Source organism: Tachysurus vachellii, chromosome 5 (genome assembly GCF_030014155.1).
Source record: "Tachysurus vachellii isolate PV-2020 chromosome 5, HZAU_Pvac_v1, whole genome shotgun sequence".
Taxonomy (NCBI): Eukaryota; Metazoa; Chordata; class Actinopteri; order Siluriformes; family Bagridae; genus Tachysurus; species Tachysurus vachellii.
In genome coordinates, this window is record NC_083464.1 from 30,802,594 (window position 1) to 30,825,675 (window position 23,082).

The 23,082-nt window shown below is 36.6% G+C and overlaps 1 protein-coding gene across 3 annotated transcripts in view; it reads right to left on the reverse strand.

Annotated features, from left to right (window-relative positions):
* Positions 1 to 16,658: 16,658 nt before the first annotated feature.
* LOC132846409 (uncharacterized) overlaps positions 16,659 to 23,082 on the reverse strand; it is a 107,954-nt gene continuing 101,530 nt past the window's right edge. The window contains exons 1-3 of one of the 3 annotated variants that reach the window (XM_060871128.1): positions 19,973 to 20,128; positions 17,180 to 19,603; positions 16,659 to 17,034 (exon numbers count right to left, since the gene is read on the reverse strand). In XM_060871128.1, the coding sequence (XP_060727111.1) occupies positions 18,698 to 19,603; positions 19,973 to 19,987 (921 nt within the window). In that variant the 5' untranslated portion in view covers positions 19,988 to 20,128 and the 3' untranslated portion in view covers positions 16,659 to 17,034; positions 17,180 to 18,697. Of the gene's footprint in view, positions 17,118 to 17,179; positions 19,604 to 19,972; positions 20,129 to 23,082 lie in introns of those variants that run through there. The other 2 variants (XM_060871129.1, XR_009648510.1) reach the window with 2 other exon arrangements.

Here is a 23,082-nt window from a genome sequence, read left to right on the forward strand (position 1 = left end):
TAACTTTCCCTTTTATATCTCAGTGAGAGAACTGAGCTCTAGCTTGGCTTGCCAGGATGTTAAACCTGGGGCTTGTTTCAGAAAGCGGGTTAAGTGAAAACTCTGAGTATGTTAACCCTGAAATGAAGGAAACTCTGGGTTTTCCGTTTCAGAAAGGGAGGTAAGTTAAACCCGAGAAAGCAGGTTAAGTTAAGCCCGTTTCTGAAAGAGAGGTAACTTATACTCAGAGTCAGTTACCATAGTAACTTACTCTGTGAACCTAACCTGGGGCCTATTGCACAAAACTAGGATAAGGGATTAAGCCGGGATATTTTGGTGATCCTGGCTCAATTTATCCGTGATCCGGTTGCACTAAAGCTGTATTAGGGGGCGGTACAATGTTATGGTATAAATTACCATGGAGATTTATTCTGTGGAGCTAGCCTGCTCCAGACCAGGCTAAGTTCTAGGATCTATTTAATCTCATCCCTTATTTCAGTCAGCAGTCACCACAAACGGAAACCAATAGTTATTCCACTGCCCACTATATATTGTTATCACATTTAACTAGACCCACTGTTATTATTTAATCCTTTGTGATCATTAATTTCAATCATTTTGGATATATGATGATTTTTAGATGATGTTGCTATCATTAGATAATTTACAGTTTCCCATAGACTATAAGGCTGTATATAAAATGATAGAATATTAGGGCCATAGATAAAAAAAAAGAAAATTCAGACTTTGAGAATGAAGTCTTTAATAATATTGTAACCCGTCATTTTAGAGGAGGACAGTTGTTAAAATGACAGCTGTGGGGCATTTCGTGGAATTGTTCTTCAGCATGGTTTCACAAACAAGGACATACTTAATCTTTTGGCACATCAGCATATTGTCATAAGTATCAGGACTGTAAAAAGTATATGCATCTTTTCTGCAGAAAGAACCAGCCTCATAAATTTGACTTTTTCCTTCTTCCTCAGTGTGGCCCTAATACTCTGTCATATAAAATATACATTCCATATAATATAAAAACACAAAGTGTAACATTATGTTCCTTTATTGAATAAGGATAAAACAAAGCAGGTAAACCATCGGCTCCTTTCGAAACTGAAGTCAAATAGTGACTCTACAAGATGGAAAGCACAGAATCAAAGCATATTATACAACAAAAGGATAAATACACATTCAAAAAGGTCTGTATATAACACACCCCGCATGTCTGCTCACTGAAAAAAAATTGAAAGTACACATACTAACTAAAATAATTCAACACATATTGGTCCCTCAGCAGCCGACCACTGTCGTCATCAGGGAAGATTGCCGGATTGTCCCAGTCCATGGCTGGTGGCACTCTGGGGGCCCTCTCCTTCCTCAGGCAGGCCACATTGTGGAGGACAGCACAAGCCACAGTGTCACATGCCCTCACAGGGCTGAGCCTTAATTTGTGAAGGCAGTGAAAGCGTGCCTTCAGGAGGCCAAAGGTCATTTCAACTCTGGCCCTGGTCCTGGCATGGGCATGGTTGTAGGCCTGCTGTGCTTCCTGGGGGTCTGTGAAAGGTGCCAGGAGACAAGGCTGGCAGCCATACACCCTGTCTCCCAGCAACACACCAGAGAATTCACCTGTCAACACAAAATCTCATCATTACTACCTCATAAACACAGTGATATTCTTGACACAGCCATGATGTAAAAAGTGGACCATTTTGGCCCGGTCATGTTTAATCTACATCACACACCACCCATCCACCCATCCACCCACCCACCCATCCACCCATCCACCCACCCAACACACACACACACACACACACACACACACGAAAAGAGACACTTTCTTTATCACACAAAATATTCAATGGAGTCAGTGAGCAAGCGACCTTGGGTCCTTTGAAAGGCGCTATATAAATTAAACTGATTATTATTATTAGCTCATCTATTTATTCAATTCAATTGTATTTTATTTATATAGTGCTTTTCACAATTGTTTCATTGTTTCAAAGCAGCTTTACATTAATAAAAGCAGGAGAACACACAGAAAAATCGGTGGACAACATAAGAAGCAGAGTACAACGGCTAAGATTAAACCGTACTTGTGAGCGTAGTAATAATGTAAGGCTTTGATCATTTACAGTATCAAAGCCTTATACAGTGTGATGGAGTTACTTTACACAATTTCACTCATCTGCAGTTCATTTCAATTAAAAATTCAAACGCTTCATAACGGGCACGGTGGCTTAGTGGTTAGCACGTTTGCCTCACACCTCCATGGTTGGGGGTTCGATTCCTGCCTCCACATTGTGTGTGTGGAGTTTGCATGTTCTCCCCGTGCCTCGGGGGTTTCCTCGGGGTACTCCGGTTTCCTCCCCCAGTCCAAAGACATGCATGGTAGGTTGATTGGCATATCTGGAAAAATTGTCCGTAGTGTGTGAGTGAATGAGAGTGTGTGTGTGAGTGAATGAGAGTGTGTGTGTACCCTGTGAGGGGTTGGCACTCCGTCCAGGGTGTATCCTGCCTTGATGCCCAATGACGCCTGAGATAGGCACAGGCTCCCTGTGACCTGAGGTAGTTCGGATAAGCGCTAGAAAATGAATGAATGTTTCATAATCAGAGTACAACTGCATTTTTGGAGATGTGAATTAACTATTTGGATTGTAATTGTGATGTTTTTAGCCGAGCGGTGAGTGTGTTATTGTGCACTACTTACGCATTCAGGCAGTCTGCAATACTTTGCCACGCTTTTTTCTCTTTGCTTTATCACTGTGGCGGTGTTGCCTTTCTTCTTAATAATGTCTTTTACCTCCTTGTATGCCTCCATGAGGATTTGTGCCTCCGACAGGGAAAAGTACGCCGCTCTAGTTGCCATGGTGAATCAGTGAATCTGTGATCGGTGGCGGGTCTGTCTGAGTAAGCCGTGAGCGCGCACATATCCAGGATTTGTTTCACCTGGCTTGATGAATCCGTGTCTGCTCATCCTGGCTTGGTCTTTGTGCAACCAATTAAGCCCGGATGCACTTGTTTTGGATTCATTGAGCTCAGCTCAGTCATTTATCCTGGATGTCTTAATTCTACTTTTGTGCAACGGGCCCCTGGTCGGGAGCAGGTTTTCTTCAGTAAACCCAGAGTTTCTTTCGGTAGCCTCCACTTTTTTTTGCCCACATTTCAGTTACGCAGTTCGCAGCAAAGCGAATGTGGGATGTGGTAGCTCAGTAGTTAAGGTGTTGGACTACTGCTCAGAAGGTCAGGGGTTCAAATCCCAGGTCCACTAAGGTTTATGTGGACACAATTGCTCAGTTGTATAAAGGGGTCTGCTAAATGTAAAATAAAGGAAATGATGTGTCCTTATATGGACGATCCTGTTGATGAAGAGTCTGTATTAATTTTTTTGAGCCCGGAGTGGATTTTTGTCACATACCTATGCATTTTTATTTGAGCGATACCGTTTTTCTTTACAGTCAATAAGATCCATAATCTCATCCATCCTTACATCAGCCATCGCGACCGTGCTCTTACATCCGAGCTGATACTTTGCGTTACCTTAAGTTTCTTTGCAAATGGTAGTTTTGTGTAGAACATCGGGGATGCAGAACATATTAGTAAGGCTACTGTTGGCAGAGCGGTCAGGAAAGTGTGTCTCGCTCTTAAGCGCTTTCTGACAATTTTTGTGTTTCCTGATAAAATAAAATACTGTTCTTCCAGTTTCACCTCTGATATTATAACAGTTGGGAATTTACTCTAAAACAGTTCTTAATTACTAACTACAAATTACATCTTCAACCAGTCTAATTAGATTAATTAATGTATTAATTATAAATGTAATAATTACTATCTCTAGAAAGTATTGGTCTACTTACTAATTTGGTCTATTTACTTATTAATTACTTTCTAAATCTCAAATCAACCTCAACCACTTGAACAATAAGGAGAGACAAGAAATAAACAATATACAACTGCATGAATTATCCTTGAATTGCACAGTGTGTAACTAGAGGGAGAAGTTTACATTAAAAATATTTAAAAAAAAAAACAACTTTTAAACGTATATACAATAGTGTATATATGTATGTGTATATATATATATATATATATATATATATATATATATATATATATATATATATATATATAAAATACATTTTTAAAATTCACTTTTTAAAATTTGATGTTAAATCCACTATAGTTGCATACAGCAGTGTTGCTTTTTTTTTTTTTAATACGTGTTCATATTCTCCATATGCTTGCCTAAGCACTTCCGGTTCTGCTGGCGAGAAATATGCAGACTTTTCTTTTGTTCTTTTTCTTTCTGTTGCCATGGTGACTCGTTATATCTGCGCTCCATTGATAATGGCTTTTTTTAGTTGTAGTGCACGCGCTTAACTCAGAGTCAGTCAACTTAGAGTTGATAAAACTAACTCTTTTCAGCTGTTCTGTAACCGAAAACTCAGAGTTTCCCATCTCTGGGTTTGTCAACTCAGAGTTCAAGTTTAAACTCAGAGTTTGTTAAACCTCCTTTCTGAAACAGGCCCCTGTACAATTTTGCTCTTGAGGAAGTTTGTATCAAACCGGCAGCCCTTCGTACTACTCAGTTCCCTTGAAGTCTTAAAAAGGTTGGTGACCCCTGGTTTAAAGTAAGCGCTGCTTTTCGCGACGCCACTTGGACGATACCAACTTGTGTAACGGAGAGGAGTGGGTCTTTTAGTAATTTATCCGATTTATTATCTCATATTGACTCATAATTGTTTGTCAACACCTGTGTTGTAATGTAACGAAGTATAAATACTTCGTTACCGTACTTAAGTAGAAATTTCACGTATCTGTACTTTACCTCACTATTTAAATTTGTCAACTTTCACTTTTACTCCACTACATTGTCTAGATAAAATGTATACTTTTACTCCGCTATATTTCCACTAAGCATCTTCGTTACTCGTTACTACAAAATAAAAAAAATAAATTAAATAAATAAATAAATAAATAAATAATAAAATTGCGACTGCAATAAGGGAGGTTTGGCGAATCACTGCTCCTAGATTGCATGACGCAGCTCCGCACGCTCTATTTCAGCGTAATGTGGCCAAAAGGAGGCGGAAGCACAACTGAACCTGAGCCACAACAGAGCCACATTTTTTACTGTGTTACCACAAAAAGCCACATCATACACATGGGCACACATGAACATCACCTTTTTTCCCTGCCATTTTGAGAGCGAACTTGACACAAATTGTTTACTCAAATGATCTTGCTCCTACTGGGAAACTTTGAGGTATTTTCATCCCACTCACATGCGCGTTTGACGAAAATACCGTATTTAACTCAAGCGAAGCGAACACGCACAATAAAAAGACACAAACTTCTATATGAACGTAAGAACCGCATGAAACCGGACAAAGAGCCGCATGCGGCTCGGGAGCCGCGGTTTAGCCACCTCTGTCGTAGACGACCACCCCGACGATAGTGATGAACAGGGTGAAGAAGATAACGTTTTACACACGTGGCCGTATTTGCAAGAAATGTTTCTGTACATTGGAATGAAAGATTCTTCCTACCGGATGAAGAGCCTCTTATGCCTACCGAAAATCACTGAAATTTTACTTTTTACTTTTACTTCAAATACTTAAGTACATTAAATATCAGAAAATTACTTTTGATACTTAAGTACAGTAAATATCAGATACTTTAAGACTTTTACTTGAGTAATATTCTAAAAGGTGACTTTCACTTCTACCAAAGTCTTTTTCTAGTACGATACTTGTACTTTTACTCAAGTATTGCTTTCTAGTACTTTATACAACACTGGTCAACACCAATAATGTTATAAAATAAATTAATACTACATATATTTAGCTGATCATGACATAAATATTAGGACGTTGTACAGTAATTGTTAGTTCTAATTAATGGGAGACTTTAACCCCCCACCACCACACACACCCGGAAACAACGCCCATAAATCTACAAGAAGTTACATTTATTTATTCCTGTATTACCGCAGCAGTTTTCCAACACGAATGACGCTATTAATTAATGATTAATATCTTACCAGATTTATAGTAACACTATATGTAGAACGAATTCCATAAATATAAAATGTAAATGTATTTAGCGTGGTGGTTTTAAAGCTGTATAGAGCGACCCCTAGTGGACAAATCAGCTACTGTAGACGCCATAATTTTTTAGCTATAAGAAAAATAAAGAAATAAAATAATGCTAGCACTGAACAGCATTTTAACACCATTTGAAACTTATCATCTTATGAATCTGTTGAATTCATTCGGTCAGAAAGCAGTGTTTGGTCATTAGATATTAATACATGTTATTAATAATGATAATGTCTGATTTTGTAGCACATGACACACCAGCTAGTGATAGAATCACACCAGGTCAATTCAGATCAAATTTATTCGTACAATTTGTTTCCTTTGTTTTTTGTCATTTGTTTTACTTTTTGTTTGTTTTCTTGCTGTAATATTATGAATGTTTTTAAAGCACTGGACTTTTTTCTCCTTCTTTGATCATTTTTTAGGATTTGTGTCACTTGTGTCACTTGCATCATTTGTGTACAATGAATAATTTGATTGTGTTAATATTTTATTTTCTTTTTATATCACTAGCAGGTTATTTATGAGGTAAAGTCCTCATTGTTCAATTGTTCTTCCAGTTATTCCAGTTCTTCCTGCTTCAGAACAAGTTTACTGGATTTACATTTTTGTTTTTACTCATTTACTTCACTTTCATTTCTTGCGTCCTGCTCATTTTCCTGGAAATCAGTCACACATACTATTTACCTCAAAGTTTTTGTGGATCACAGGTTTGTGTGTGTATGAGATATTATTATTGTCTATTTCACTGTAGGTTTTCTGTGCTTCTAGACATGAATATGGATATTAATTAAAGATCAATTAAACCAAACCTTCCCATATTGATTCTAATATTTTCTTATTATCTTTTGTCCCTGCGCTCCAGACCTTGAAAAGTTATTAAATTCAAAGTTTCAAACATTCATTCAATTCAATTTATTTGTATAGCACTTTAACAATTCACATAGTCTCAAAGCAGCTTTACGTCTGTATTGAAACAGAATGAAAATTTTTAAGTTTAATAAAAAAAAAATAAAATAAAAAAAAAAGAAAATGCTATATATCTAATATACAGTATATATTCCCTAACAAGATATCCATGAGATGAAACAAGGAAGAAACATTGAGAGGAACCAGACTTGGAAGGGAACCCACCCTTATTTGGGTGACAATTTAATAATGTTCTTTCCTCAACAATTTGTAGTGGAATTAAGCAACCGATGGCTCCTGAGGAACTAACAGGTCTGCACAAAGATTCCAGGTGACCCCGTCCACAGCAGTCCCATGAATCCCAGGCTGTAAATGCAGATCTATCCCCATTAAAATCATAAAACATATATTCATATGGGCTACATTATGTCAGGTGGTTGCTAATTTGTTGCTAGGTGATGACTGTTGGTGGGATCATTATTATTATTATTGTTACTGTCTCTTTCAAGTCAACACAGTTATGTTAGATTATCCATCAATCAGCCATAACATTAAAAACCACTGAAAGGTGACCTGAATAATATTGACTATTGTGTTAAAAATGGCTCCTATCAAAAGGTGTGATATATTAGGCAAGAACACACCATGATTAATCACCAAGTTGTGCATTGGAATTCTGAGGCATGAACACATTTCTAATGAAGTTTGGTATAAATAACAGTTAAAAAAATGGATGAGCAGGTCATGTCCATTCAGGTAACCTGTAAAGTGAAAAAATGGATCACAGGATTATTAATATAATAATTATTAGTACATGTAGAAGACTTTTTTTTTTTTTACAGTAAGACAATATTTAGAGTAAGTAATAAAAAACATGCATTAACATTTTTCTCAATAAAAAAAACACAATAAATTAAATAACTACAGTTCAATGCAGTTTGGATCTTTAAGTCTCTGAGAAAAGAGAGAATAAAAAACACACCCTAAAAAACATTGTAGAACAAGTCAGAGATATCTTGTCAAACCAGTTCAACAGGATGCTGCACTGCACTATCATTTTTATAGAAAGAGGGAGAGAGGGAGGGAGGGAGAGAGAGAGAGAGAGAGAGAGAGAGAGAGAGAGAGAGAAAGAGAAAGTAACTAGGCTTGATTATAGTCAAATCACAGACAAAAATGTCTTTTACATACTGTAATGACTTGCCGTTTTCTACGATTCTATTCTATATTTACTGTGAAAATAAATCAGTGATCTAGACATGATACAAGACATGATATTCGTATAATGTTCACATCAAACATCAGAATACTTAGAAGTCTTATAGTTGTTGGTGCCAGAAATGTTAGTAATAAGTACTAAGTTATGTAAATTTTAAGGCAAATGTCCTCCATCTACCTTTGTCTAAAAGAAATACGAAATGCACTGCCTTCTTCTCTGAGCTTCTTTGTTCATAGTGTTTCGTGTCATTTTCTCTGTATAAAAAATATTTTACTTTATATTTTACTTTATTTTTCATCCATTTGAATATATACAAGGCAAAGAAACTAATAACCATCTCCGTGAATATATATATATATATATATATATATATATATATATATATATATATATATATATATATAGCTTGAAATAATATTTAACTGGTAGATACTTTTCTTAAGCAAACATGAAGTAAAAGTATCTGAAAGTAAAATAAGAAAATCTAAATTTTAAATTTGTACTAATGTCTAGAAATTTTATAATTAGTTCATGACAATCCTATAATAGGAAATACTAGAGTTCACTTTTTTCAGGGTATTTTCACTTCCTCAGATGGGTTTTTGTTGTGCTGCTGTTGTTTCTACTCACATACATACATTCAGTTATGTTTCTTGCAATGATTCATAAAAAGCCAAAAATATACAAACCTAAAATTAAATACAAAATTGATCAATTGCCAGTTTTAATATATTCATTTCTTTCTTTCTCTGTATTTTACATGTTAATATACAGATGAATTAATTTGCTTATTAGAATTGTATACATTTATTATTAATTAGTTCACTTAATTTATTTATTTATTTTCACGTGACATATTATATTGCTATTGCATTGTATTGTTGCAATGGTCTACAGTAGGTCACCATGTGGAGACACAAGGGGGCGCACTGCAGCCGGCGTGATGCTGATGTTTTCTCTTACTCTCCAATAGCACACACACACACACACACACACACACACAAAAGAAAAAAAAAATCATTGCTGTTTAATTAAATTGTAAGATATTTGAATGTTTGTGAGAATAATTGCATAAAACAATCTTTTCTGGTAATGTTGCAGACTGTCTGTAAAGAGTACATTGTTCTTTGTCTCCCCCCCACACATACATCCCCCCCCCCCACACACACACACACTCTTGTCCCTTAATTCTCTTGTTCCCTAATTAGTTTTAAAACAGATGGCCCTGCCATAATCATTCCTTATGTTACCAACCATGGGAACTAAGGGAAGTATATGATCACATCCCTATAAGATCTGAGTTTATTGGGGTAATTGAGAGGTCACCTAAACACAGATGCACACACACATAGCAACACACAGACCCACTACACCCTCCCTCTTCTTGAACGACTATATATTCCTGCTTTTCCTAATAAACATTGGAACTTCTTTCTGAAAGACTTTGGCTAGTGTGTTCATTGAGACTTCCCCGAGTACTCGCCGGGAACCAGAAACCGAGCAGAGATCTGAGAGGCTGAATTTAAGGTTATCCTGCACCAAGAGCAGATGAAAGAATGGTTATCAATGGTCTTCATACGGCAGATGATAATTCTTTACAATGTTTAAATTGTGTTTAATTGTTTTTTTCAGGTACTGTTAAATTCAAATATCACTTTTCTTCACTAATCCAACTAGGTGTTTTCTGCTGCCAGGCAATCATCTAAAAACAGATGGCAGCAGGAGAACATCTCCCACACATCTGCATCAAGTTATTGTAAAGAATCTCAACAAACCGTGTATCAAGTCATTTCTCTGTGCTCTGATGCAGATGGTAGCTGCAACTGACTGGAGAACAGCAAAGATATAAACCACCTTCAAATAATCACAAATATTTATGACCTGTTTTGTCTGGTTAATTATATAATTATTGTTTTTTACTCATTTACTTTGCCTTTCTTTCCTAATGAACGAGAAAAAAACAACACAAAAACCCTATCACTATCAAAAGTTTTATTTATTTTATAGAATTAGGATTCTAGCACAAGTTTTAAGATTATTTTTCTAGGTTCCCTACTAACAAAGATGAAAGAAGAATTACTAAAACAACTTAATGAAGACAAAAGGTGGATGAGTTCTTTTTTTATTTCAAATTCAATGAGCTTACTGTCAGGACTCCTGGACGCCTGGCCATGTGCGTTTGTTTTTGTTCCGTGTCACGTGTCTGGCCGCAGTGTGTCGGCGGTTGTGCTCAGCCCTTCTGCTTGGCTGTGGACATCGCTCGGCCATCTCTGGCTGCACCGCCGTTTGCCTCGCTCCACGCACAAGCCTCGCAGTGTGCCTCACTCCCCCCACCGTCCTCGCCGTTTGCCTCGCTCCCCCCGGCCTCCCCCACACGTGAGTAAGCAATTATATGCTAATTTTATTATTATTACGATTATTATTAGGGTTCAAGCGCGAAGCGCTGGAACACTATTGTATTTGCTCAGATTTTTATTATTATTATTATTATTATTATTATTATTATTATTATTATTATTATTATTATTATTCCGCCCTAGAAACGGTCGTGCAACCCACGTTTACCAGAACTCTACTGGTTAGTAAGTACGTATTATTAACGTTACAACCCGAAGTAAAAAGCTGAAGAAACCCTAAACGTTAACGGAAAAGACCCGCGAACCCGAGTGACTGAGGGAGAGACAGAGAGCTGTTCTGTGTGTGACTGTGAGTGAGCAGAGCGAGACACAGCAACACAATACATCTGTATGTGTGTAGGGGAGGGGCGCTGTGACTAGCCTATCACTGTAGGGGAGGGGCGCTGTGACTAGCCTATCACTGTAGGGGAGGATTGTATGAAAATCATCATACAATCCGAGCACAGATATTGACTCGTATTACTCGTATAATACTCTTACTCGGCAGAAGTGCTTTATCCGTACCGGATACTCGTTTCAGCCAAGTATCCGGCTCATCTCTAATGGATATGACTTTGTTTATTTTAGGGAAAACTGGACGGGTGAGTACTTCACATGACATATATTGTGGCACCCTCTGTAGCATGACATATGTAGCATGACATGACATATATTGTCATGTCAATCCAAAGGCCTTAAACGCTTGAACCTGGGAAATGCTGCTTGCAGCTTTAATTAGGGTTCAAGCGCGAAGCGCTGGAAACCTATTGTTTTTGTTAGGATTTTTATTATTATTATTATTCCGCCCTAGAAACGGTCGTGCAGCCCAAACCGTAAGGCCTAGAGAGCTCAAACTTGGTCAGATGGTAGTACTGGTCACAGTTACTCAGGGCCAAGGTCTCAGCAGAATCGGACAATTTGGGGCGCTTCAGCGCCCCTCAACGCGTTTGTGCCCATAACTCCCAAACCGTATGTCCAAATCTCAAGTGCTTTATATCATTGGAATCCTTGGCTCATGACTCAAAAAACGTATATCTCCGATTTCATTCCCCCTTGAAAAGTTTTTCGCTATAGTGCATTTTGTCCGAAACCTACTTTTGCTAACTAGTCCTAGGTTTTTCGCCTGATCGAGACCAATCCAGTGCCGTAATATTCTCTGGAGTCTCAATGTCAATAATTTTCGAAAAAAAGTCGAAATTTTGATTCAGGGTCCTTAAGGGGCCCCAAAACGTTTGGACTGTGAGGAGCCAGTTTTACTAAAATGTCAATAACTCAAGAACTAAATGAGCTATCAACACCAAACCTGGGAAACATGTGAAAGAGGTCAAACTGAGGACACAGTTCAAAAACCGCGGCGATTGGCCACTTGGTGGTGCTATAACGGAAAAATCACTAAAAACAGCCATTTTTAAAAAAAAACAGTCCAAAAACCCAATTTTGTGCTGACTCGTAAGGCAAAGATTCTGATTCTGATTCTCGGAGTGGGTGGGGCCTAACCCGGAAGTAGGCGGGACTTGTCTTGAAATGGGCGGGGCTTTAACCTGTAATAATTAATTTGTAATATTTATAACACTAGCTTACTACCTTTATGTTTTTATGAAATACAGCAAAAACGTGTCAGACACTCAGTGTCTAGTTACTGGTTAGAGACAGCTGAAGGTTTAAAAAAGAAAAAAATCTCCGACAGGCAGAGACGCAATGCGAGTCGCATTCTACCAAGCAAGCACCACGTCTGAACGAACCCACGTTTACCAGAACTCTACTGGTTAGTAAGTACGTATTATTAACGTTACAACCCGAAGTAAAAAGCTGAAGAAACCCTAAACGTTAACGGAAAAGACCCGCGAACCCGAGTGACTGAGGGAGAGACAGAGAGCTGTTCTGTGTGTGACTGTGAGTGAGCAGAGCGAGACACAGCAACACAATACATCTGTATGTGTGTAGGGGAGGGGCGCTGTGACTAGCCTATCACTGTAGGGGAGGATTGTATGAAAATCATCATACAATCCGAGCACAGATATTGACTCGTATTACTCGTATAATACTCTTACTCGGCAGAAGTGCTTTATCCGTACCGGATACTCGTTTCAGCCAAGTATCCGGCTCATCTCTAATGGATATGACTTTGTTTATTTTAGGGAAAACTGGACGGGTGAGTACTTCACATGACATATATTGTGGCACCCTCTGTAGCATGACATATGTAGCATGACATGACATATATTGTCATGTCAATCCAAAGGCCTTAAACGCTTGAACCTGGGAAATGCTGCTTGCAGCTTTAATTAGGGTTCAAGCGCGAAGCGCTGGAAACCTATTGTTTTTGTTAGGATTTTTATTATTATTATTATTCCGCCCTAGAAACGGTCGTGCAGCCCAAACCGTAAGGCCTAGAGAGCTCAAACTTGGTCAGATGGTAGTACTGGTCACAGTTACTCAGGGCCAAAATCTCAGCGGAATCGGACAATTTGGGGCGCTTCAGCGCCCCAAAACGTGTTTGTCCCCATAACCCCCAAAATCCTAAAACCCCTATGTCCAAATCTCAAGTGCTTTATATCATTGGAATCCTTGGCTCATGACTTAAAAAACGTATATCTCCGATTTCATTTCTGCCATTAAATTATTTCGCTATCGCGCATTTTATCCGAAACCTACTTTTGCAAACTAGTCCTAGGTTTTTCGCCTGATCAAGACCAATCCAGTGCAGTAATATTCTCTGGAGTCTGAATGACAATAATTCTCGAAAAAAAGTCAAAATTTTGATTCAGGGTCCTTAAGGGGCCCCAAAACGTTTGGACTGCGAGGAGCCAGTTTTACTAAAATGTCAATAACTCAAGAATTAAATGAGCTATCAACACCAAACTTGGGACACACGTGAAAGAGGTCAAACTGAGGTCACAGGTCAAAAATCGTGGCGATTGGCCACTTCGTGGCGCTATAACAGAAAAATCACTAAAAACAGCCATTTTTAAAAAAAAAAAAAAGCTCTCTAGCGCCCCAACAGTCTAAAAACCCAATTTGTAAGGCAAAGATTCTGATTCTGATTCTCTGAGTGGGTGGGGCCTAACCCGGAAGTAGGCGGGACTTGTCTTGAAATGGGCGGGGCTTTAACCGGTAATAATTAATTTGTAATATAACATTAGCTTACTACCTTTATGTTTTTATGAAATACAGCAAAAACGTGTCAGTCTATCTATCTATCTATCTATCTATCTATCTATCTATCTATCTATCTATCTCTGAGCATTCCTATCTATCTATCTGTCTATCTATCTATCTATCTATCTCTGAGAATTTCTATCTATCTATCTATCTATCTATCTATCTATCTATGAGTGGCTCTGAACCAGCACTCAAACTGCCTCTTGATATGAAGTGCACTTGATTTTAAGTGCACTTGATAGGATGTGCACTTGATTCAAAGTGGCCATCTATCTATCTATCTATCTATCTATCTATCTATCTATCTATCTATCTATCTATCTCTGAGCATTCCTATCTATCTATCTGTCTATCTATCTATCTATCTATCTATCTCTGAGAATTTCTATCTATCTATCTATCTATCTATCTATCTATCTATCTATCTATCTATCTATCTATCTATGAGTGGCTCTGAACCAGCACTCAAACTGCCTCTTGATATGAAGTGCACTTGATTTTAAGTGCACTTGATAGGAAGTGCACTTGATTCAAAGTGCACTTGATTTTAAGTGCACTTGATTTTAAGTGCACTTGATATGAAGTGCACTTCGAGTCAAATCAAGGGCACTTAATATGAAGTGCACTTGATTTTAAGTGCACTTGATTTTAAGTGCACTTGATTTTAAGTGCACTTGATAACTTGATTCGAAGTGCACTTGATTTTAAGTGCACTTCGAATCAAGTGCACTTCATATCAAGTGCATATGTTGTGGCACCCTCTGTAGCATGACATATGTAGCATGACATGACATATATTGTCATGTCAATCCAAAGGCCATAAACGCTTGAACCCGGGAAATGCTGCTTGCAGCTTTAATTATTATTATTATTATTATTCCGCCCTAGAAACGGTTGTGCAGCCCAAACCGTAAGGCCTAGAGAGCTCAAACTTGGTCAGATGGTAGTACTGGTCACAGTTAACCCCCAAAATCCTAAAACCCCTATGTCCAAATCTTGGCTCATGACTTAAAAAACGTATATCTCCGATTTCATTTCTGCCATTAAATTATTTCGCTATCGCGCATTTTATCCGAAACCTACTTTTGCAAACTAGTCCTAGGTTTTTCACTCAGTGTCTGGTTACTGGTTAGAGACAGCTGAAGGTTTAAAAAAGAAAAAATCTCCGACAGGCAGAGACGCAATGCGAGTCGCATTCTACCAAGCAAGCACCATGTCTGAACGAACCCACGTTTACCAGAACTCTACTGGTTAGTAAGTACGTATTATTAACGTTACAAGCCAAGTATCCGGCTCATCTCTAATGGATATGGCTTTGTTTATTTTAGGGAAAACTGGACGGGTGGGTACTTCACATGACATATGTTGTGGCACCCTCTGTAGCATGATATATGTAGCATGACATGACATATATTGTCATGTCAATCCAAAGGCTTTAAACGCTTGAACCCGGGAAATGCTGCTTGCAGCTTTAATTATTATTATTATTATTATTATTAGTAGTAGTAGTAGTAGTAGTAGTAGTAGTAGTAGTAGTTGTAGTTATTACTACTTAAATTAGTTATTAAATTTGAAGATGCTTGACATCTAAAATGTTTGCCAATTCTACTAGATTTATTTGATTACGTTTAATTATTATTAGTACCAGTTATGTTTTTTTATTTCAATTTTTCAATAGCAATTTTTCAACACGTATTAAGTTATGTTAATAAATGATCGACATCTTACACATTTACAGATACAGTAAACGTGGAATGGGTAACATTGTTAAGGTGGTGATGTTTAAGCTGTAGCAGTGACCCCTGTTGGACAGGTTCTATTATTGCAGGCGCTCTGCATTTTTAACGGTATACTCACAAATAAATAAATCAATGTATTTATTTATAAATATATTTATATTACTACATGTCCATCTATCTGTGTTCTCCATTAAACATGTTTATTTACGACTGTACACTAACTGAACCAAAGGAAGTGTGGCGGAACGAGTCGCCTAGAGTCGATTTGTGGATGTTCGGACTGGATGTGTCGACTGCTTCGAAGCTTCATATCAACTAAGAAAGTTCAGATACCCAGCAATATTTTCTTTTAAAATAATAGTTACAACCATTAAAATAACATGTAGCTAATGTAATACACTACTACACGAGGCTGTTTTCCGCGAATTTGTTATCTTTCTCTTCCAAACAGCTGCTGAAATCGTTTAAAGTAAGCGCTGTTTTTCGAGACGCCACTTGGACGATACCAACTTGTGTAACGGAGAGGGGTGGGTCTTTTAGTATTTTATCTGATTTATTATAAAAGACTCATAATCGATTGTCAACACCAATAATGTTATAAAATAAATTAATACTACATATATTTATCTGATCATGATATAAATATTAGGGCGTTGTAATTGTTAGTTCTAATTAATGGGAGACTTTACCTCCCCTCACCCTCACACCCGGAAACAACGCCCATAAATCTACTACAAATTACATTTATTTATTCCTGTTTTACCACAGCAGTTTTCCAACACGAATGACGCTATTAATTAATGATTAATATCTTACCAGATTTATAGTAACACTAAATGTAGAACGAATTCCATGAATATAAAATGTAAATGTATTTAGCGTGGTGGATTTTAATCTGTGTAGAGCGACCCCTAGTGGACAAATTAAGCTACTGTAGACACCATAATTTTTTATCTATAAGAAAAAATAAAAAAATAAAATAATGCTAGCACTGAACAGCATTTTAACACCATTTAAAACTGATCATCTTATTAATTTGTTGAATTCATTCAGTCAGAAAGCAGTGTTTGGTCATTAGATATGAATACATGTTATTAATAATGATAATGTCTGATTTTGTAGCACATGACTCACCAGCTAGTGATAGAATCACACCAGGTCAATTCAGATAAAATTTATTCGTACAATTCGTTTCCTTTCAATAAATGTTTGTTACAGAATACTGGATATAGATTGAAGTCCTTAGTGAGCAAGCCTGTGGCGACGGTGGCAAGGAAAAACTCCCTGAGATGACATGAGGAAGAAACCTTGAGAGGAACCAGACTCAAAAAGGAACCCATCCTCTTGTGGGTGACACCAAATAATGCAATTAGATATAATTACAGTCCACAGATGGAGAAGAGTAATGGACTAAATGTGCTGAAGTGATGGTTGTGTTGATGACGATTACAGCAGCATTTTGTAGAGAGAAATCTTCTGCATCCAGGTGTCTTTTGTCCAGTAAAGTAAGAGTGAGGCTTTTTTTTCTGAAAAATCTTTAGTGTATATATGTAGGAAGAGAGCGAGAGCGAGAGAGAGAGAGAGAAAGAGAGAGAGAGAGAGAGAGACAGAGAGAGAACTGATTATTACATTTATAACACAGTGTTTGTCAGAAGGGGCGTATTTTAAAATTATACTTACTTAAATTTGAGCCCCTCACTCTGGGCAGCCGTCAGGTAAATTGGAAAAGGAAATGGTTTCCTCAGGATCATACAATTTTACCTTCCTGCCTTCCATAATAATAATAATAATGAATATTTTTTAAATGTATATATTTTTATACATTTATATAATATTAAAATATATATTTTTTAAATATTTTAGCTAGTTTATTGTTTTTTTTTTGCAAGAGGATTTTAAAAAAAAAATTTAAATGCAACATGTGAAATTGTTATTTATTGCTTCATTTTTTTTTAAACTTATAAAAGACTTTTTTTTCTAACAAGGTGTTCTGTCCCTTTCTGTATTAGTGAGCCAAGCCTGAGATTTTTTCATATGACACGTGAGCCAGTGCGAGCCACGTGTAAACCAGTCTTGTCCAGACACAAATATTTTAAGATTTTAGAGAGCTGCTCATGCCAGCAGGATTTAGATGGCATTTACTTTTTGGAAGTTTGCTGCTCTTTTCAGCATGAATTCCCTGCTGTTGTTGCTGCAGATGTAAAAGAGACTGATGCTGATGCTGATGTTGGTATCTTAATTATGTAACCTTGTGAACCAGAGTTAATTATCCAATGATAGAGACTTTAGCACTTTTGTACGTCGCTCTGGATAAAGAAAGTCTGCCAAATGATGTAAATATACTGTAAAGACTGAACAATCTGTGCCAGGTGTGGGGTTTGGCTGAGTGTCCATTAGAGGTCTTCATGGGTCCACTTAGATCCGAAAACCCGAAGGTCCGACCCAAGACCCGAGTGGGTTCGGGTCTAAAAGTCTCACGTGTGCCTCAGACACGGGTCGGGTATAATAATAGCGGCATTGGGTCTCTGGTAATTTAAAAGGAATGTATTTTTACCGGATGGATCCAAGAAGACCCGAGCTACTGTATTTCGCGTGTGTGCATCGAATCGAGTCCTTTTCCAACCTCTCCTCTCTTTGCCAAGATCGCTTGTGACATGTGGCTCGCGGAAAGGTAATCTTCGTTGAAACAGACCTGTCAATCAATTTTGAATCCACGCTGTAGCGGTTACACTAAAGTAACATTCGGGTCCAGTCAGGTTAAAAAAAATTGCCGACGGGTCGGGTCAGACTCGGGTCTAATTTTTTCGGGTTTGTCTCGGGTCGGGTCCTTCTTAAAAAAATATATACATATATATATATGCATGTCGGGTTCGGGTAAAAAGTGATTCGGGTCACTTCGGGTCAGGTACATTTTTTTAGACCCGAGAATACCTCTAGTGACCATTTCCACTTTTTTTGTGAGTCGATCTCTCAGGTGTTGGCACAAGTGTAGTAAATGTTTGCTTTCAGCGCTTGGAGGCGAGCTTTCAAAGACTTTGCTTTTTTAGTCCGACAGAAAGTAAAAACACACACACGATGCTCAGGCTGGGCTACCTAACATAGAAAGGGAAAGACAAACGTCATGATAGAAAAGAGGAAAAATTTAAATTTTCTTTGCTGTCATGCAGGAGCAAATTTTTAAAGATTGCTTTTTATTTTTTATTTATTATTTAAATATTTTTTTAGACATTTGAGAAATGAGTTCCTCAGCAGTTTACCGAAAAAGCTTGGAACCAATTTGAATTTATGTAATAAATGAAACATTACATCTCTGAGTAACTCTGTAAGACTACGATCATTTGTTTGGACACCGGGTGTTAAGCTCGGAAAAGTATTACAAGTGACGCCGTAGTCCTTATAGACACCGTGATATATGCCAATCAGTTCATGTTTAGAATTGAAAACAGGTGAGCCACTGTCTCCAGGTTTACCTGCTACAGACATAAAAAACTTGCTTGGATATTGGTATAAGATTACACCCTCCTGCTTCTGAAAATTACCATTAGGATCCCGGGTATAAAAGTATATACTGTCATTTATATCCATTTCAACGATCTGATTTTGTAAACCATCTCCAAGGGGACTAGTATTGCCTAGTAATTTAATATAAGCCTGATCTCGATCTTTGTCACGGTTACAACATTTAGTAAACTCAGCCTTGTAGATCAGTTTAACGTCTTTAGTAGGAAAAGCAATGAGTATCCCTAAATGTAGATAATTAACTACATGTAAGGCAGTCAAGGCATAGTCACAACCATAATAACAGCCGAGTCCATTAAGAATATATTTTTTATCATGCCTAATAATTATTATGCAAGGTGTTTCCTTTGGAATCACCAGCTCCATGTCAGCATTATATTCTAAAATTTCTCCATTTTTATAAACTACTGGGCTGTTTGTAGATTCTAATCTTTTAGAATATTCCTCTATCATCTCATTCATAAGCCAAAGTGGATCTAAACTATTATTGGGCTGTGCATCTGCATTGTGCACCATGTATTGTTTATTAAATAAATCTTTTTTATATTTGTACATCCACATTAGGTTGGTGTATAATGTGAAAACCTGTGAAATCAGAAAAAAGTCAGTGTAAGCACAAAATGATGATAATGATGATGATTAGTAATAGTAATGTTTACAGTTTTTTTCTCAACTGGTTACACAAATCTCACACATATCACAGATACTTTTGTGAAAACCTCTGAAAATCTCCCATTTTCTTAAATGACTTGTTGTTACTTGTTCACAGCACTGAACGCTGATTTTACCCGAGTTGCAATCGAACAAACAAGACTTTAGTTAACCTCAAACTTTACCACAAGAGTTCAAGCCAGATAAATATGAAACAGAGGAGTGTAGTCAAGTAAAATAATTTAAGTAATTAAATTAAGTACATTAATGACAGAAATAAAAAAAAAGAAATAGTTCACTCACCATTTCCTTTTCCATCTTCTCTTTTTGACGAGTGCCGGGGAAGAAAAAAAAACCGATGCGTTTTATAACAGTCGTCAGCCAATCATCTTCGAACAGCAAAACTCAACAACAAAAATGAGTAAAACCCCACCTGCCTAGTAGCTTCAAGCACAACATGACTCATCCAGTTTACAAGGAACACTTTTGACGAAGATGTTTCTCTGTGCTGTGCCTCGGGTGAAGAAACGAACTCAGAGACATTCCAAATATATGACTGTACAGTATATAATTACCAGAGACACTTCCTCTTCATCAAGCTCTTAAAAAATGATTTTATTTGTTTGTTTTCTTTGCTGTCATATTATGAATGTTCTTAAAGCACAGGACTTTTTTCTTTGATCATTTTTTATGATTTGTGTTACTTGTGTCACTTGCATCATTTGTGTACAATGAATAATTTGATTGTGTTAATATTTTATTTTCTTTTTACATCACTAGCAGGTTATTTATGAGGTAAAGTCCTCAGTGTTCAATTGTTCGTCCAGTTATTCCAGTTCTTCCTGCTTCAGAACAAGTTTACTGGATTTACATTTTTGTTTTTACTCCTTCACTTCACTTTCATTTCTTGCGTCCTGCTCATTTTCCTGTTAATCAGTCACACTTTTACTATCTACCTCAAAGTTTTTGTGGATTACAGGTTTTTGTGTGTATGAGATATTATTATTGTCTATTTCACTGTAGGTTTTCTGTGCTTCTAGACATGAATATGGATATCAATTAAAGACCAATTAAACCAAACCTTCCCATATTGATTCTAATATTTTCTTATTATCTTTTGTCCCTGCGCTCCAGACCTTGAAAAGTTATTAAATTTCAAAGTTTCAAACATTAATTCAATTAAATTTATTTGCACAGTGCTTTAACAATTCACATAGTCTCAAAGCAGCTTTATGTCTGTATTGAAACAGAATGAACATTTTTAAGTTTAATAAAAAAACTTAATAAATAATAATAAAATTATAAAATAATAAATTTTATATAAAAATAAAAAATAAAAATAAAAATAAAATATAAATAATAAAATAAAATGCTATATATCTAATATATATTTTCCCTAACAAGATTTCCATGAGATGAAACAAGGAAGAAACATTGAGAGGAACCAGACTTTGAAGGGAACCCACCCTTATTTGGGTGACAGTTTAATAATGTCCTTTCCTCAACAGTTTGTAGTGGAATTAAGCAACCAAGAGCTGCACTGCACTAACCTTTATATTTATTCACTGTACATATGTTACATATATATCTATATATATTACATGCTGTACATATGCTACATATTTATCTGCACTTGTCTGTTTGCACAATTGCTTCTCTTTGCACTTCTGTTAGATGCCATACTGGATTTTGTTGTTGTGTAGCTGTATTATGCAATGACAATAAAGTTCTATCTATCTATCTATCTATCTATCTATCTATCTATCTATCTATCTATCTATCTATCTATCTATAATAACAAAGATGAAATGCGGCTTAAACTATACGTTCACAAGAATTACTAAAACAAGACTTAAATCATATTAAACTTAATGAAGACAAAAGGTCTATTTTATTTCAAATTCAATGAGCTTACAAATCTCAAAGCAGACAGGTGACACATCATGCAAGCAGTTAGAGCTGCGTGGGCGGCGTCCACTTCCTGTGCACTCAGTCTTCTGATGTTGAGCTTTCCATTCGCTTTGTCGTTGTTGCTTTAGCGTTGACATTGTGGATTTTTTTTCTCCTCAAATTTAGTTGTTCAATCAAACAAATAAACAAGACTCTGTGGGATGGAACAGAATCAAATCAATAATATGGTAAGAATAAAATATATCTGATGATCTTTGAATTTGAATAATAGTAATGATGATCATAAAACATGCTGAAATTATTCTGTAGATGTTTGAATTGTTGAATGGATAAAATTGTTAAATAAAGCATTCAGTTGGACAATTGAAATAGTTTTTTTGCTGAAAAGCATTCCTTTAATCAAGTGGTTAAATATATTTTTCTGGAATTTTTCATAAACACTGGTCTTCAGACCCAGGGTAAAAACTGTTTAGAAATTGCAGAACCGAAGCCATATTTACTTTCCTTCATGACACCTCGATATATGCAGATTATTTCATCTTTAGCGTTGTAAACAGGAGAGCCACTGTCTCCAGGTTTACCTGCTACAGACATTAAAAAAGCATCAGTACACTGTTTAGGACAAATGATTTTACCCTCCTGCTTCTGAAGATTCCCGTCAGGGGTTGAAGTGTAAAAATATCTGTTGTCAGTATCATTAATGTTACCAATGTGGTTCTGTAGACCAGGTTCAAGTGGAGTGGTATCACCAAACAATTTAATAAAAGCCTGATCTCTGTTACAAGATTCAGTAAAGCAAGCTTTATAGATCAATGCATTTGTAGATTTTTCAGTATAGAAAAAGATCAGTATTTCTGAGTTTTCTTCAATAACATCTTCGATAACATGTAAGGCGGTCAATACGTAGCCATAACCAAAGTAATAGCCAAGTCCACGAGAGATTGAATTTGTCGCAATAACTTCGATAAAGCAAGGTTGTTTCTCTGTAATCATAAGTTGTAAATGAGCATCATATTCTTCAATTGAGTTGTTTCTGTAAACAATTGGACCATTTGAATATTTAAATTTTTCCAGAAATTCTTCTGTAAGATAATAATTCTGTAAACGAGACATGTTGAGAGCAAATGTTGAACTGTGTGCATCCAGGACATAGGTGGGGTTTTATAGAGTGGTTTAAAACCCCGCCCACCACTCGCTCTGTAGGTCGGAGAACTTTCGAGAATGATCGAGAATTTTCTCAAGACTTCCTGATTTTCTTTCTCTCTGAAGGCTGCTGTTCAGTTTATGACTCTATACAGACATCTGTTTCACTTCGAACAAACCTGAAAGACAGGAAACTAGAGAACATCCAAAAAACAGCTATATATAAAGTACACATTAAGAAAGTGTGTTTTTACATCATTTGTGTGTTTTCAATTAATGGATAATTCTTAGTTTTATCACCAGTTTTGCCTGTTTAATAATTTTTTACATGTCTTTTTAACCTGTCTCCATTTTTATTT